We start from the raw sequence: 17,676 nt of genomic DNA, 5'->3' as shown, positions 1-17,676 counted from the left end.
TTAGCCCTTGTTTGATGTTTGAATTTGTTGGCATCATCATCATCATCATCATCATCATCATTATTTCCTGAGGAGGAAGGAAGAAGTACAACATAAGAAGTACAGACATAAGTTTAGAAGCAGCCAGAAAATTCAGCATCCTGCGAATTTTAGCTGTTGTTGATAAAGAGGTGGGTGGAAAGCAAATTTCTGGCAGTTTTGAAGGCAAATATAAGCTTGAACATTCAAGTCCCAAAAACCAGAAGGGAAATAAGCACACGATATTATGAGTTCAAGAGGAAGCATGACAGCGCCCTGCAAATCTCTTCGGAAATCAGGGAAATGGAGATATGCAAAAGGTGCAAATCTGATTTACATGTTTGCTACTACAAATTGAGGCAACCTCTGTGCAGAGCTCTCTCTTAAAAAAAATGCAAGAGAATGCACAGTCTTGGGTATGTGGCTGCTACACACGAGTTTTCAGCAGCCCTGTTTCAGGCAAAAGGTGAAGTCTCCACAACATTATAACCAGGAAACAGGCCCAGCATAAAATATGAGGCCTGGGTGATAATCTTCTCTGCTGCTTCACAACCTGGCTCTCCCAACCAGAAAGGTGCTTAAACCACCAGCCTAGCAAACAAATTGCCCTCAGGACCCTGCCCAGTGCACACTTGCAAATAAATGTTCATTTCACTTCAAGGAAGGACACCATAATAATCGCACTCTTATGCTTGCAGTAAGGAACTAGCCAAAGACCCAAGGTGAAAATGCAGCATAACAAAGGACACTCTTGAGGCCAGAGGAGACGTTGTGCAACCAAAGGGACCCTGAGGAGCAGCTGGAACAGAGGCCCTTTCTGCTCCAGTGTCCTAAATATAAGGAGGAAGTACGTGAATTATACACCCTCAAGCTGTCAGGGATCAGACAAGGGGTGTGTGTGTGTGTGTTCTATGGAGAGGCACAGGAATGAAGCGACACAGAAGGCATTATGTGATAGGGAATCTACCCCGTTCCTAAGCTTGAGCGACTTGCCCCCACTCTAGATAGACACCGGAATGATGGCTCCCTTTTCATACTTGAGCAGTCCTTGTCCTGCCAACAAGCGGCTACCGAATTGGGATGCAGAAAAGTTTTTCTCCTCTGCCATGCCAAAAGCACGGAAGTGCAATTAAGAAACCCTGCAAAATAGCAGGGACATCTCACAAAGGGGACACGAGGGAAGCTGTGCTCAGGGATGGTACTTTCTCTCAGAGCCACTTTGTCCACACACACACACACACTCTCAAGTGGAATGACCCACCCTGCACACGGGACCGAACAAGGAGCTCCCCCCCCCCACTGCATTTTGGCCTGGTGAAGGAAGCATTCCTGCCAACCATGTCTTGGTTCACTGAATAGCCTTCGGCAGCTGTACGTCACGACTCTAAGGGGATCAGAAGTCCTGCAAGAAAGTCAATTGCCTTGGAAGAGTCAGCAATGATTTAGGTGGGAGGGAACTTCTGAGAGCTGGCGGGAATATATCACACTTGATACTATGAAAAAATCCTGGCCTTAGCTCAGGCCAAAGTGTTATTTTAACAGTAATCAGATCTCTACTCTTGCCACTGATTCGTGACTCAGGGCTAGCACGACAAAATAATGAAGATTGCCCTAGGACAGTGATGGCGAACCTATGACACGCGTGTCAGCCCTGACACGCATAGCCATATTTGGTGACACGCGGTCGCATGCAGAGACCTCACTTCCGGCCGGCGGCGGAATGCCGCTGGCGACGCATCTCTGAGGGCCTTGTGGACTTCCGGCGAGGCAAGATGGCGGTCGGCACGGAGCCGCGGAGCTCCTGAAAGTGACCAGCACTGCAGGAGCTGCCGGATGGGCTCCTGAGCCACCGAAACCACCACTGCCCAGACACTGGGGGCCACCAGTGCAGCAACCGGGGAGCTGCCGGACCCCACCCCCACCCTGCAAAGCTGGCGGACAGCCTCGAGGCACTCTGGAGGCTGGAGGAGGAAAAAGGAAGCCCCGGCCCTGCTGCTGCTGCTGCCGCCCCCGCACAAAGAGGGAGAAAATAAGGAAAAACAAGGCAAAGGAGAACAGGGGTCTGCTCGCTCAGTTGCCATCCCCGTCACCCCCGCCTCAAGGGAGAGGAGGGGGCCCTTGGAGGAGGGAGAAGAACCCCGACCCCAACCTTGCTGCTACTGCCACTGCCGCCACCTCGCCCCCATCCCAGGAAGAGAGAAGATACACCCAAGTAAGCTGAAATCCCCTCCCTGTTGCCCCACGCAAGCATAGCCGAGTGAGGGGAGAGGTGGGATGAAGAGGGCCACGAGGAGGCGCAGGCCCAACCCGAGCCCACCTCCCCAGCGACAGACCCGTTGGAGGAAGGCCTGAGCCCAGAGTCCCACTGGGAAAGACCTCTGGGTTTTGCCTTATTCCCCCCCCCTTTTAATATATTTTAAAAAAAAACTTTAATAATTTTTCCCCCTTTCTCCTTTTTTTCCTTTTCTTTTTTTATACATATTTATTATTTTAACTATAAATATTGTGAAATTATTGTTTTTTTCTCGAAGTGACACACTACCCGAGTTATGCTCAGTTTTTTGGCGAATTTTGACACACCAAGCTCAAAAGGTTGCCCATCACTGCCCTAGGATTACGTGTCTGGCCATTCAAGCTGCTGAACCCAGATGCTGGGAAACTGAGGAGCATCCAAACCACACTGGCACTGTCCACATCTCAGTGGTGCAAACAGCTTGATGCTGACGTGCATGAACACAAGTATGGTTATGTGGAACAGGGCAACCTGCACTTATATCTCCTCAAGGATGGATGAGATTGTCTCAGAATGAAGCATTGATCTGGGATGTAATCTAGTGCCTCTTGCACGTCCCAGCCCATGAGTGTTGGTACTGTCTTGCTGATGGGCTGAAATGGAGGGTGCAATGAGATCTGGCAGAACATTATTCCTCATAATTGGAAATAAAATATTGATACAGATTCTTTTTTAAAAAATTAGAACTCATGCTAGTTTTGTGGCAGCATAAACAAAAAATAATATCACAACAAAAAATAATTATATATTCATTCCCTGCTTTCTTCTTTCATCTGTATTTAGGGAGGGTCAACATATATTTCACTTCAGGCATTTGACAAAGTGAGCTCAGACCCACAATAAACATGTAATTCTTTAAGGTGCCACAAGGGTCTTTGCTGTTTTGATTATTCAGGAGGAGTAATTTTATAAGTTTGTTCAGTCTCTTTGTTACTGAACAGCCCCCATTTCTGAGTGCAAAGTGAGCTTTGTGCCTTTCAGTCCATCCTCAGGACTGAATCTATTTAGGCTCTTTGTTTTAATTGGGCGCACTTTATTGTGGCAAGCTAGCAGCACATTCAACAAAGTTGTCTGCAGCCATCAAACCTGTTGCAATTCAAGGTAAAGGGACCCCTGACCATTAGGTCCAGTCGCAGACGACTCTGGGGTTGCGGCGCTCATCTCACTTTATAGGCCGAGGGAGACAGCGTACAGCTTCCGGGTCAAGTGGCCAGCATGACTAAGCCGCTTCTGGCGAAACCAGAGCAGCACACGGAAACACCGTTTACCTTCCCACCGGAGAGGTACCTATTTATCTACTTGCACTTTGACATGCTTTCAAACTGCTAGGTTGGCAGGAGCTGGGACCAAACAACGGGAGCTCACCCCATCACAGGGATTCAAACCGCCAACCTTCTGATCGGCTCTGTGGTTTAACCCACAGCGCCACCCACGTCTCCCTGTTGCAATTAACAATATGTAAATTATGTGTGGATCCCCCCCCACCATACCATTGGTAAAGGTAAAGGTAAAGGGACCCCTGACCATTAGGTCCAGTCGTGACCGACTCTGGGGTTGCGCGCTCATCTCGCATTATTGGCCGAGGGAGCCGGCGTATAGCTTCCAGGTCATGTGGCCAGCATGACAAAGCCGCTTCTGGCAAACCAGAGCAGCACATGGAAACGCCGTTTACCTTCCCGCTGTAGCGGTTCCTATTTATCTACTTGCATTTTGACGTGCTTTCGAACTGCTAGGTTGGCAGGAGCTGGGACCAAGCAATAGAAGCTCACCCCGTCACAGGGATTCGAACCGCCGACCTTCTGATCAGCAAGCCCTAGGCTCAGTGGTTTAACCACAGCGCCACCTGGGTCCCATTGTACATTGGGTACATTGTTGCATTAATTGATTTCCGACTGCCTGAACACCTTTAACTTTCAGATTTGTAATTCAACAAGTCGGCATGTGGCCAAGCTAGAAAAAGGACACAGGATACTGTGGGGCAAGTTTAGGCTCCCAAAGTTGAGTGAAAAACACTAAATTCTTTTCCGGCATAATGATCAGCCCTCAGACACAGGGGTATGGGGGGGGGCAGAGAGAGAGAGAGAGAGAGAGAGAGAGAGAGAAATATATCGTGGTGGCACACCACACCATTGGCAAGTGCTGGCAAAAACCTGTCACTGATACTACCCCCAAGCAAGCTGATGCAACGAACTATGCTATTAAGTCCCTCCTTCAACACCAAAACCACAACATTCTCCACCTTCCATATGATATCACAATACTGAGCCCCCCACATCATCGGTTGAAGGAAGCACCGCTACCACTACCCCTGGCACACACACCGCGGGTGAAAACAAATCCAGAGAAGTCCGAAACACCTGGCCAGAGAGGGCGCGCGATCCCTTTAAAAGCAGCGGAGGGGGCAAGAAAACGGGGGGTTACATCAGCTGCCACGTGGGAGCTGCTCCGCGCCCCGCCCCCGCACATGCCGGGGTGGAAAATTACAGCGCGCGGATCCCCTCGCCCCCGGGAGCGCCCGGCAACTTCACCTCCCCCAGGCCAGAAACCCGCGGCGTTCAGACAGGCCGAGCACACCCGCTCCCTTCCCGCGTGGCGGCTTCCGTAAAGCTCAGGGGTCCGGGACACCCTTTGACAGCCCTGCCCACCTCCGGGGCTGCGAAGCGGGAGTCGGGACTGCCCGCTACAGGTCTTGCCTCGAGGCAGCTCGTGTGACAGCGGCGGACGGAACACACTGGAAGCTGCGCTTCCTCCAGACCTTCGCTTGCGCTTCCTCGGCAGCACCACGTTTTTCTATCTACCACGCTTTCCCCGCCCCTTCATTTCTCTTTTCTCTCGCGCACACCAGCGCGTGTGTCTCAAAACCCAACCCCGGGATCACTTTCTCTCTTCCCGCGTCTTACCCTCTCCATGCCGCTCCCGTCTCCTCCTGCCGCTTCCCACCGGTGCCTCGCCCGGGCTTTTCAGGCGCGCTGTCAAGGTGGAGGATCCTCTTAGTGAGAAAATTGCATCAGCCCGAACCGTACTCCTTCGGCCTCGCCTCGCTTCCTCTGCCGCCGCCGCCGCCGCCGCACACCCTGCGAGCTCGCCTGCTGCGCGTCCAGGGAGCAGCGTGTCCGCGCGTGGCAGCCGACGGTGCCTCTTCTGCCGCGGGCTCGGGGGAGACGCCGACTTTAATGAAAGTTCTGGGAGAGGATTCCGAGAGGGCGGCGGCAGCAGCAGCAGCAACAGCGGCAGGCACGTCCCGCCTTCCCTCGCCGGCTCCGCCCCGCCCGATCCCGCCCCGCTCGCTGATTGGGGCGATTTGTTTCCCCGACCCGCTCCCGCCCTGCCTCCGCCTCGCTGCGCCGTGGGGCTCTGGGGAGGGGGCTGCGCAGAGCCCTGGTTGCGGCGGAGAGAGGCGGCTCCGCGGGACCCCAGAGGCGGCCCCCTTCCTCGCGCTCGCAGTGTCAATAAATACCGTCGCCACCCACATGACAAGGAAAACATATACCTCGAGGGCATGCTCCGACTTGCAGGCGCGCGCGCGCACGGGCCGCAGGGGGCGCGGACGCACAAAAGAATCGCGCAGAGCAAAACAGATGGCCGTGGCTACGCGCGTACTCCGAAGGGGCACAGGCGCAACGCGCGCTCTCTCTTTCAGACACACACACAGACGCAGAGAGCCGGCTGGGGGCACGTACATTTTCTCGTGGCAACATGTGCGATGCCATTGGCACATAGATGCGCAACTAGGAAGACATCCGCGCAAGCGCCCCTCCCTCTTCTTAGGGCTCCCGCTCGCAGATCTGACAAGCCCCCACGCACCAAGCAGCACCTTGGACAGGCACATCCCAGAGAAGACACGCGCGCGCGCCCCCGAAGTGCTTTGGGTGGACCCCGCACAGCGGCTGTAGGTGTCCCAGGTCCTAATTCCATCGGTCCTAATTGCATCGGACGAAGCCGACAATAAACCTGTTAAGGCTTCAAGTTGCTCTCTAGGAAAGCCTCATTGTCTAGTCTTGGGCCCCATCTTACCTGACGATCCCAGCGATGGTTCCCCAGCCTCGGCTGGCCGTGCCTTAGAAACATCGTGTATTCCCTGCCCTGCCCTATCATCTCGGGCCCGCTCTCCCGAGAGTGCTCGATCTTCTTCTCCTGCCCAAGACCAAGGGCACTCCGCTTGTTGCGTCTTGCAGGCAAAGAGATCGCATTTCTCAGCCTTGGTCTGCGCCTCAGCAAACGCGGGGCTCCCTTCTACGCACGAACTGCCCCAGGGGCTGTTAAGAGCCCACTTGAGAAGGGATGGAGCAGCCCCCCCCCCAGCCTCAGAGTATGAAACACCCCTCCCCCCCCGGTTAAATTGGTCCACAGATTTTGCTCGAGATTTGCGTGTTGCTACGTGGCAGCGATTCTTTCCTGCGCCAGGGAAGCGAGGGATTTTACGCGCTGCCGCCCCCTGCCGGCACAACCTTGGGCCTGCGGGTGGGGTCTTGGGGCAGGGAGCAAAGCTGCCTCCATCCCAGGACAAAGATCGCAGCTTTGAGCCAAAGAGTCTGTTAATCGATCCAAACCAAACAAAGAAAGTTCCCAGGGTCGAATCTCGGCGCCCACCTGCTAGCAACAATCGCCCCCTTAAGCCGAATAAGGTGCAACTGGCTGTGATAGTGTCACCCAGAAGACAAGTAGGAAGTGTTTCGTGACGCTTCTTCTCCCGCCCCCCCTTCACCACAAATGCAGATGCCATAATAGTGCTGAAGTGGCATTTCTTTTATAGGACAGGCGCCACAAGTGCCAGTGAATAATGCAACGGATTCCAGCTATCCTCGCTGTGACAGGTCGCTGGTGCTGCTCCACCTCGCGTCACGTGGGGGGGGGGGAACCTGTTGACCAAGAGAGTGCCTGCTACTGACCTCTGCCTCTTCCCTCCCCCACCACTGTCAGCATATCTCTTCCATACATCATGAGCACATTGTGGGAGGAGGAAGACTACTTTCTGTCTCTCTGTTTTATTATGCAGAATCTGTTTGAAGGCTCAGCTGTACAATTGTACCAGGGATGGACTTCAGAGGGAGACTCCAAAGTAGCCAACTCCTGCTTAGCCATTGGCTGTTTTGAGTTCAATGCTGCATGTGTCTCTTGCACCTTATGCAGAGTATCTACTACTTTACATCTCTACTCACAAGCCTTGGGACCCCAGCTAGAACCCACAAGCTAGAACCCCAGCGTAAGTGTGTTGGGAAAGTAGGAAAATCCACCTTTTTGCCACTTTTTAATCACACAGTTGTCAGCACAGCAGAAGTATAACACAATGTTGAAAGATACCAAATCTCTGTTTAGGCAGATAGCGTGCTTTCTAAGGGATATGTTCCAACAGCCAGATATGGCAGTAAGTAGTGCCTTTTTGGTATTAAAAAAACGAGGTGCCGGCACTCATATATTGAGACAAGCAAGACTGACCCACCCATTAGCCTTGATCAGGCAGCAGGCTAGGGGCAGCTAGGAGGGGCAGCAGATCCAAACCTCTGAGGAGCGCACCTCCTGTGCTTGTCTCCCATGCACAGCCTGGGAAGAGCAGGGCTGTTGCCACCTCCTCCTCTCTGGCCTCCTTTTCTCTCCACTTTTGGTGTTCCGGGGCTTACCTGGGCCTCCTCTAATTGCCTCCAATTGAGGTGGGACATGACAGCAGAGGCTGGCGGAGGAGGAGGAGCCTGCTGTGGCAGAGGTGCCATTTTCTGTTCTACCTCCAGCGGCAAAATGTCTTGGGCCAGCCCTGGATACAAGTGTTGTGGGTGCCAGCACAAAATGGCTGCCGCGGGCAGCAAAAAAAGAGGAGTGTCAGGCTGACGGGGGGGGGGTTGGGGGAGCCCTGGCACTGCTGGCAGTCAGTTTGTGCATGTGAGAACATACATGTTCAAGTTTGAAAACTCTGTGTGTTTGATGACCCGGATAATGAGACTGCTAAGCAGGCAAAGCCTTTAACCCTGCCCTTCTGGGCAAGAAGCATGAAAGTAAAAGTTATGACTGAGCTTGTGGTTTCTGAATCAATGGATAAGCATGCACACACTGCATGCAGAAACTTGTACCAGCTGCTTATTCACATATCTCCCATCTCTGAGATAAATAAAAGAGTAGGGCTTTCACACAAGCAGGCTTTTTACCCGTTATCTAAGAGGAAATTAAGGAAGAGGGAGCAGCATACATTTCATTTTATCATGGAAACCACCATAAATCCCCCTCCCTCATAAGCAGGTATTTGAGGTGATGAACTTTTCCCAATCGACCTTTTTCTGCACAGCAGATCTTTATCTCTCACTTCTCCCCCCCCCCCCGAAGATGTTATGATATTTGCAGAAAGTGAAAGAGCTTTAGTGGGTATGGGGGTGTGGGTCCTTTGGCCTCCAGACCTGATGGTGGTAGGGAGCATTGGCGTAGCCAGGGGGGGCAGGGAGGGTCAACTGCCCCCCAATCAATAAAATTCAATAAAAATACATAGCAAACTGAGGTTATGCCCCCCCCAACAAAAATCCTGGCTATGCCCATGGTAGGGAGCCTTCACACATGAGTGGTACCCACTGTTTGCATTGCTCAACTTCAAGCCCACATTCCTGATCAGCTCCCACATCAGTGCCTATTTCATAATTCTTTCCCCTGCATTCTTAGCAGAATGTTACAATCCACTGCTTCTTGAATATGATCTACTGCTATCCTCTGGGATAGCAGTAGATCATATTTAACCAGTAAGAAGTGTGTTTACCTCACATGTTGGCAGATTTCTATCTCTCCCCGAAGGATCCAGCTCTTAAAGCTTGCACACCTCACACTGCAGCACAAATAATGGAGCCCCACCGGCTCCTGAACAACTAATGGGATATATAATGAGTGTTTGTATGAGTGCTGAAGATTAGATTTTTATCTCAGGAAACTGTTGAAGCAGGTGCTTGGTACATATTAGCAGGACTGGCAATCAAAAGCATTTGGCAAAGAAATAGGAACAAACATTGCAGCGCTTCAGGTTATGCATGAAGTTCCTTAAAATCTGACACCAGGAATCACAAGACAGAGAAACCAGTAGGAGAACACTTCAATCTCCAAGGACATTATATACAAGATATCAAAGTAGCTGTCTTATTACAAAAAAAACTCAGAAATAGACTGGAAATAGAAGTTGCTGATTTGTAACTTATTACCAAACTTAAAACCATGGAGTGACTTGGATTATTATCTCATTATACATGATAAAGCTATTTTTAGCCATCTCACCCCTTGTTTTTTCCTGTAAGACCAATTGCAGTTGTTACAGTCATCCACAGGTTTACCACATCTATCAGCCAATCACCCATTCCCACCACCCTTCTGAGTAATACTCCTCCCCATCCTCTCACTATATATAAGGGTCTGGTGACTTCTGTTTCAGTGTATCTGAAGAGGTGTGCATGCACACAAAAGCGCATACCAATGACAAACTTAGTTGGTCTTTAAGGTGCTGCTGGAAGGATTTTTTTTATTTTGTTTCGACTACCTCAGACCAACACGGCTAACTACCTGCAACTAAAAATTTAAGAGTGAGAAGAAGAAAGTCTTTTCACAAGACAGCAGGGCATTCCTGAAGGGGAGGAGACATGCATGAATGAGCATCAATGATGTCCAGAAGGCAAACTAATAGGTGTATATGTCAGTAGCATAACCGTAGCATATCCACAACATTCCAAACAGATGCAAAAGTGATTGTGGTAGATGGGGCTGGAATAGCATTTTATCTAATGGAGGGGAAAATGCAGCTTGTTGACTGAAATGTGTGCTTTCCTTTAAAGGACATGACGTTTTGGGAGGGAGATTCAGTTTCCCCCAATTTCCCTGCAGTGAGTACACAAGCTGGAGGAAAGACAGGGGATCCATTTCAGCAATCGCAACCTGAATTTGTACTGCTCCGTAGAACAGAATTGTTCAGAATGGTCCTCCTCCGGACTACTTTGTTCAAGCTGAATGACACTGCTCCTTGCAAGGTTTGGGCAACATTTGTGAAGGGAGATGGAGAAGTCTGGAACTGTTTCCTCTGGAAACAAGAAGAGCAGGATGAGAAGATTAAGAGAAGGAAAGGTGGAGGGGTGGGGGAGAAAACCTTGCACTGGTTTTTTGGGAGTCCATGCTCCTCCCCACCTCAAATAAGGCAGGAACAGAACTATTATATAGAACACGGGTGTCAAACACAAGGCCCGGGGGCCAAATCCGGCCCGCCAGACCTCGTCATGTGGCCCGCCGAGCGCCCCAGCCAGCGGGCCCCAGCAGCGGGACCTTGCTGCTGAAGCGCTGCGCCGACAAAGCGCCGACAAACAGCTGGGGCCTGGGGGGGGTAGAAAGGTGGCCGGAGCAGCGCTGCGTGGAGCGCCCTGAGCCACAGCAGGAGAAGGAGACAGCTTGCTGGGTCAGAGCCCAGCAGCGCCGCACGGAGAGTCCCGAGCCTCTGGGACGCAGCAGTGGTCTGTAGCACTTTGAATCCTCCTCCTCTTGCCACTGCTCGGCGCCAGGAAACGGCTGCTGCTGCTGCTAAAGCACAGACAAAGCACCCAGCAGCGCCGCGTGGAGGAGGAGGATTCAAAGTGCTACAGAGCACTGCTGTGTCCCAGAGGCTCGGGACTCACTGTACGGCGCTGCCGGGCACCGACCCGGCAAGCCGTCGCCTCCTCCTCCTCTTGCCTCACCTCCTCCTCCTCCTGCCGCGGCTCAGCCCCAAGAACGTGAGCTCAGCAGCGGCTCAGCCTCATGAACGTGCAACTCTGAGGCTTTACACACGTCTCCTAAAATGGACACCCGCTGCCTCACACTGCACGGGAAATGCTTTTTGCCCCTGGGTCCCTTCGCACTCTTTTCTGGCGCTGAATCAAGGCGGTGACCCCCCTTTCCCTTTCTTTCTTCCTCTCTCTCGTTCTTATTCTTTATTTCCCTCTCCTTCCTTCCTTCTTTATCTCTGTCTTCTCTCCCTCTTTCTTTTTCTTTCCTTCTTTATTCCCTTCCTTCTTTCCTACTCTTCTTTCTCTCCCCTCTTTCCTTCCTCTCTCCCTCCTGCTCCCTCTTTTCTTTCTTTCTTCCTTACTTCCTTCCTTTCTTCCTTCCGTCCTTCCCATCTTTCTCCCTCTCCCTCATTCTTATTCTTTCTTTCCCTCTCTACTTCCTTCCTTCTTTCTCCCTTTCCGTCTTCTCTCCCTCTTTCTTTTTCTTTCCTTCTTTATTCCCTTCCTTCTTTCCTACTCTTCTTTCTCTCCCCTCTTTCCTTCCTTCCTCTCTCCCTCCCACTCCCTCTTTTCTTCCTTCCTTCTTTCCTTCCTTCTTTCCTTCCTCCCCTCCCCTCCCTCTCCCTCTCCTCAGAAACATAGGATGCTGCTTTATACTTCTGGCCCTTAAACCCTGGAACCAGGAGAGCAGCTCCAGTGAGTCAACCTCAGCCAGTCCCTTTGGTGAAGGGTGGTGGCTCACTGGCAGAACATCTGTCCTGCATGCAGAAGGACCCCAGCATCTCCAGGTACCAGTAGCTCTGCAAAGGTCCTGCATGAAACCCTAGGGAGCCTCCACCACCCAGTGCAGTTACCAAAAATCATTTTTCAATAAATTGTACAATAATTGTACATTTGAATATCTACTTGCCATTATTCTGACTATGTTTCTGCTTTCAGAGCTAGTTATTACTTACATTATTACAAAAAAACAGTAATAATTGAATGCAGTGACAATAATTTATGATAATAAAGAGTGGACACATAGTCCTACAGATACAACCGGCCCTTTGAGGGTGACCAAACTGCTGATGCGGCCCCCGATGAATTTGAGTTTGACACCCCTGATATAGAATATCCCCGACATACTTTCACCACCAAAATAAACCACCAATAGACTAATGCAATAGTGCAGTCAGTGATTTCCTTTGTCAGAAATGCCTGAGATGGCTCCAAGCCAAGAAGTCTCTCTCTCTCTCTCTCTCTCTCTCTCTCTCTCTCTCTCTCTCTCTCTCTCTCTCTCTCTCCTACCTGTTAGGGGGAAACTTTCTAAAACAGAGCAAAAAAATGCATTCCAAAATTATCCACCCTATTTGCAGGTGGAAAAATGGAAGGAGGATTCACTGGATACAGGAGGAAGATGAATTCTCCAACAGTTTAGGGGGGAAAGGACCCAAAAAATAAAACTGACAAGATTTTGCAGAAAATGCTATTTCAAGAACTTTTGACTCAGGTAATACTTACTATTAGTCCATGTGGTTGGAAGAAACAATAGGATAAGAGAGGAGGATTGGAAGGAATACAGTCCACACCCATTGCTTCCATCAACAATATTAAAATTATATTAAAACTGCATGCAAAACATTTCACCTTATTTGTGAGTGCTGGAATTGGAGGAGGGGATTTCACTAAATATTCTCCAGGGTCCAGCTGCGATTTCTCCAAAAATATAATTCTCAGTATGTTTACCTGTACTGTAAATTCTTTCCTGACATTCTATGTTCCAGTTCTAAAACTTCCACACATCTCATGAAATAGGACCTTGTCACTAAAAGCATATGCCAAAATAAAGTTGCTAAGCATTTACAGTGCCACAGAACTGTTGCTTTTACCCCCTAATACAGTGCTAGGAAGATAAGGCAAAATACATATAGCCAGACAGTAAAAATAATCCTTGTAGTAGACCGGGTGAGCAGAGCAGGTACATAGAGCTTCATAGGATTTAGCAGGGTGACCAGTGGAGTGTTAATTGCCATCAGTTAAATACTGCTGTGGGAGATTGAGGGCTGTTTCACACTTATGGTTGCAGACAAGTTTCTTGGGTATCTATTGCATGCCTTGTGATGAATGCTGCACTGTTTGAAAGGATACATATTTGTATACACACATCCCTCCTTCAGATGCTATCATATTCACCACTGGACATGCAGTACACGGTCAGTCAGACAGGCAGCTGGACAAATGCCTGAATGACAGCGGGGTCAAGGACAGTTTAGGGTACTGTTAAAGGGCATCATGTTATCACTAATTTGTTTTTTATTTCAACCATTCACACACACACACACACACTGACACTAATAGAAGGAATAATAGCAGTGCTAGCAGGGGAAAGAGTTCTTTTAAGGCACTGTCCTCACTATCCCCACATTTCAAAATGCTGATTGACAGGGACAAGATATTCATGTGGTGTTCAAGGAACAGCGATCGTGGATCACTCATAAAGTACTAGATGATGCATGTTGATATGGCTGGGCTTTACTTATTATTTGACAGGTCTTGCTATACAAATGAGGCTGACCTTTATGTCTTTGCTACTGGTGAAATTAATTTAGTTTTCTTTGCAGCACACTCCCAAATTAAGGTTAAACTGTTTATGATGATGATGAAAGAAGAACCATTTCTCTTGGCATTCTCTAAGCTTGGAGACAGCTGCAACATCTCAGTGTGCAATACTGAGCAATTAGGTAGAATACTCTCTGAAACATGTTCCCGCATATCTCTACAAATAAAAAGGTCTAGAAGCTTACTTTCCCCCCAGATTAAGGAAGGGGCCTGGAACACAGGATGGCAAATTACAAAAAATTGTCAGTGTCTGGCCCTGCTCCCATAGCTATGGTCCTGTGTACACTAGGAATTAACAATTGTTTCTTTTTTAAAAGCAACAGCAACAGCTTTTCATTATCAGGATGTGTAATTCAGTGTCTCTCCACCATAAATACTTAAGAAGTATCTTCTCATATATTGTTCTTTTAAGCCACTCCCACCAGGTAAATGGCCATTTCTGGGAAATAAACCTAGCTGTAGTCTTATGAGGATAAAATAGCAAAGATACCAAACAAGACAAGCAGAGACTGCAGCAGGAAAGGAGAGTAAGTTTCACTGAAGGACAAAAGGCAGAAAGGTCTAGAGGGCAGGCAGCAGGGAAGAGGGCAGAGAGAGAGAGCGCTTTGGGGAAATGGGAAAAGTGCATTGGGGCACTCAGACAGGACGATGGGTAGATTAAAATAAAGGTGCAGAGAGAAGGGATGTACTGCATATAGCAAGCTGCTTGCATTCAACCCCTCTTTATAAGCACCAGCCAGAGAGTTAAGCATTATTTAAGTGTCATTCATATTCCAATTTTCTATTTTAAAAAATGCATTAAAACTGTAAAAATAATGCAACCAAGAAGTTACAAGAACAATATGTAGAATCATAACATTGCTAAAATCACATAACAAAATAAAAGCAGCAGCCCACAAAACGTAGCAGGTGATCAGACATCGAAAGGTTCTTGTAATAAGAGAGGTTTTTCTGCATACCTTAAAGCATAAAGAGAGGGGTCCCAGTGGGTCCAAAGATTGGTGCTACCACTTAAAAGGGCCTGCCTCTTGTACCGATATGACACTGAGCATTCAGGGAAAGCATTATGTAAATTCTAATCAATATATTATAACTAGGATGGGAAGCTCCTGTGCTTTACAGCTGCAGCTGAGCACCATGACTAAACTAAGATTTTAATTGGGGGGGTTTCCCGTTTACAGCCAAACACTTATATGCTATAAATTACTCACTTTAAAAAGAGGCCCAAAAAACAACTCGTACCACTTGGGTCCTGTAGCTGAGACAGGAAATGAGATGTGTTTCACCTGTGCCTTACAATTTATAACTCTATCTTTCTGAGCTGGTATCACAATATTGTTCAAGTTTCTATGAACCCTCCTATCCACTCTTGCACCGAAGAAACACATTTGCCATATAAAGCAGGAAGGAACTCACAGCTGTATACATGTCTTCTCTGATTTCCCCAATGGGATTTACTCCCAGGTAAGTGTGTATAATAGTGTAGCCTAAATGCCATTTGCCCCGAGTAGTTCTGAACGTATTTTATCTCAGGCCTGTTGGTTTAGACTGTGTTCCTTGTAAGTGGGTGGTATCTTATTTATTTGTTTGAAAAACCATTCCTATCTCACCTTTCAGGAAAAAAGAAAACTTCCAAATCCACTAGCAGCAGTCATGACACTCAGTTTGAAACAGTTTCCCTGTTAGGGGGGGAGGCAAAGTATAAATAAATACTAATAATAATATCAAACACTTTAAATAAAATACGAATTAAAACAGCAGTAAAATGTAAGGTGGAAGTGTGAAGTCACTGTATAAAAAGTATTTCGTTTGTTTTGTTGCTCTCTAATCTTGCGGTAAGGAGGACCTGATTCACTTGATAAGATTAAAGGGCTCAGTTTGCTAAACGATCATATGGAAGGCCTGAACTTCGCCTTTCGTCTTCGCATTCCTCCAGAGGAAGGGCACTGTGAGGTTTCTACACTCTTGCAATTCAACCCAATAAAAGTACTTGTCTTACCTCCTCTAATTATAGCATTCTCAGGATCCCGCCCCTCATTTCTGGTCTCCCCTTGGCTGGCACTCTCTTGCACAAACAGCCCAAACCTGGAGAGCTCAAGGTTTCTCCCACACCAATTGCCCATACGTCTTCCATCGGCAGGCCTGTCACAGCAATGATCTCCAGGCCACATCTTGCCCTGGCCGCTGCTGAGGCTGCACAGACAGAGCTGAGCGCTACCCTCTGGAAATGACAGCCGGTGCGGAGACAGCCATGGCACACTCTCTGCTGCAAGCACAATGCCCAGGAGCACTGCCATGTGTCTGCCTTCCCAGCAAAAGGACTGCAAGCCCATCCTCCCTGGGATGACAAGCGCCTCTATATCTCAGGAGAGAGCCTGAGTGCTGCGTGTTTGCCACTGGGTGTGCATGTACTTGCCATAGCAATGAGTGCTGCAGGAGGGGGAAAGTTTGCAACTAAGCAGGGCATGATTTCCCCTTCAGATCCTGTAGAATAGAACAAAAACTCTACTGAACACTACTGAAGTCTGCCTTGTTGAGGGAGCCGTATGCTCCCAGCTAACATGGACAGCAGAGCTCCAGACTCTAGTGGAAAAACATATACAGAAATCTGGATGCTTGTCTAACAAGGAAATATCTGTTTTACCCTGGTCAAACTCTCCATGTGCATCTCTCTCTTCCTCCCCAGACACATTTGGATGCTAGGGATCAACACCCCACAGAGCTATGTAAGATTTCTAAAGGAGTGGTGCAGATGTAATCTTGTCTTTCACAGAGCCTGCAGGGTGACCATGCTGGTGCAGACTTCCCGCTGATGAGGCTTTCATTACTCCCAGCTCCACTTGACGGATTTCCTCCTGTAGAGCGTTCAGGATACAGGCCATACTGGCTGGCAGTACTAAGAGATTTTGCAGGGCCAGTGCTTTCATGGCAGAAGATGCTTGCCTGTAGACAAATGCAGTGTGTGGAAATAGTGGCTGCCATATACCAGGACGTATTTGTTGCTGTATTCAGCACAAAAAAGCCCACTGTTAATGTGTCCATTTGTGAAGAGGGGCAGCATATTGAAAGGAAAGGACACGGTAGGCTAGCATGCCCTGCCAACTCCCACTTGTGTCTCCATTATGTCGTGGGGATATGGAACAAAGAAAGAATTGATGCCCTCTGAGTCATAGTCCTTCACACATGCTACTTGCCTCATTGTCTATTAGTTCATGCATTTCTGTTCTGTTTTGTTTGGGGATGTGTCTTCTTTTATGCTGCTAAGATGATGAATGCAACTCAGCCACTACATTTCCCAGAAAAACAGTCACTACTGCAGTGCCATTGCTGCCTCTTCTAATATTACCAGAGAAGCAGCTTGTAGGTTGCCTAGGAAACGAGGTAGAAGATTTGGTCCTTAGGATGGATCAATTGTTGCCACCTGTAAGAAGAGGTTTCAGAAGGAACAAAGGGGCAGAAAGATTAATGTCTGAGGTAGGGAGCTGCAGTAGATCATTTTCTGTAATGAGTAAACTCAAAAATCTCTCAGTGCACCTGAGGAAATTGGAGGCTTCCAGTTGATGACCACAGGGCAGTTCTGATAGTTTTGTACAAGGCTGGATTAGCCCCACAGGGCTGGCATTGGCACCTGACTCTGCCCAAGCACAGGCAACCATCTATGCTAGTAGTTAATCTCCCTCCCTCCCTTTCCAGACTGTTAGTTTCATTGCATTCTTTTCCGCTTCCTTCTTCACAAATGAAATACAAAAACACTCAAATTTTAAACTCAATAATGCAGCAGTAGGGCTATCTCTATTCTACATTCTCCCACTCATTGCCCCACATTGTCATGAGGCGTGAGGGTGGCAATGGCGTCATGTGGGTTGTCAGCACCCAGGGCAAGGTAAGTATCTTCAGCACTGCCCACCAATAAGATGGAACAATGGGGCAATAGCTTAGCGGCCTAACCAAGTGGCAGCCACGGTGCCCCTTGAGCGCCGAGCACGGCAGAGAGCGAGACAGAGGACTGGTTAGGAGCGAGTATCTTTCTAAAGCCCATGCAGACGGTGCCCTAGG

The 17,676-nt window shown here is 48.8% G+C and overlaps 1 protein-coding gene across 3 annotated transcripts in view; it reads right to left on the bottom strand.

The window, feature by feature from the left end:
• The window catches only part of SLC6A9 (solute carrier family 6 member 9), a 56,424-nt gene extending 49,711 nt beyond the window's left edge, over positions 1–6,713 (bottom strand). Inside the window, exon 1 of one of the 3 annotated variants that reach the window (XM_088674100.1) lies at positions 6,326–6,713. Coding sequence is in view for 1 of the 3 variants with exons in the window: in XM_060276961.2 (XP_060132944.1) it covers positions 5,212–5,220 (9 nt within the window). In the remaining 2 variants the exon portion in view is untranslated. Of the gene's footprint in view, positions 1–5,211; positions 5,574–6,325 lie in introns of those variants that run through there. The other 2 variants (XM_035124186.3, XM_060276961.2) reach the window with 2 other exon arrangements.
• Positions 6,714–17,676: the final 10,963 nt, after the last annotated feature.

Source organism: Zootoca vivipara, chromosome 7, assembly GCF_965207765.1.
Source record: "Zootoca vivipara chromosome 7, rZooViv2.hap1.1, whole genome shotgun sequence".
Lineage (NCBI taxonomy): Eukaryota > Metazoa > Chordata > Lepidosauria > Squamata > Lacertidae > Zootoca > Zootoca vivipara.
This window is presented reverse-complemented; position numbering and strand designations above follow the sequence as displayed.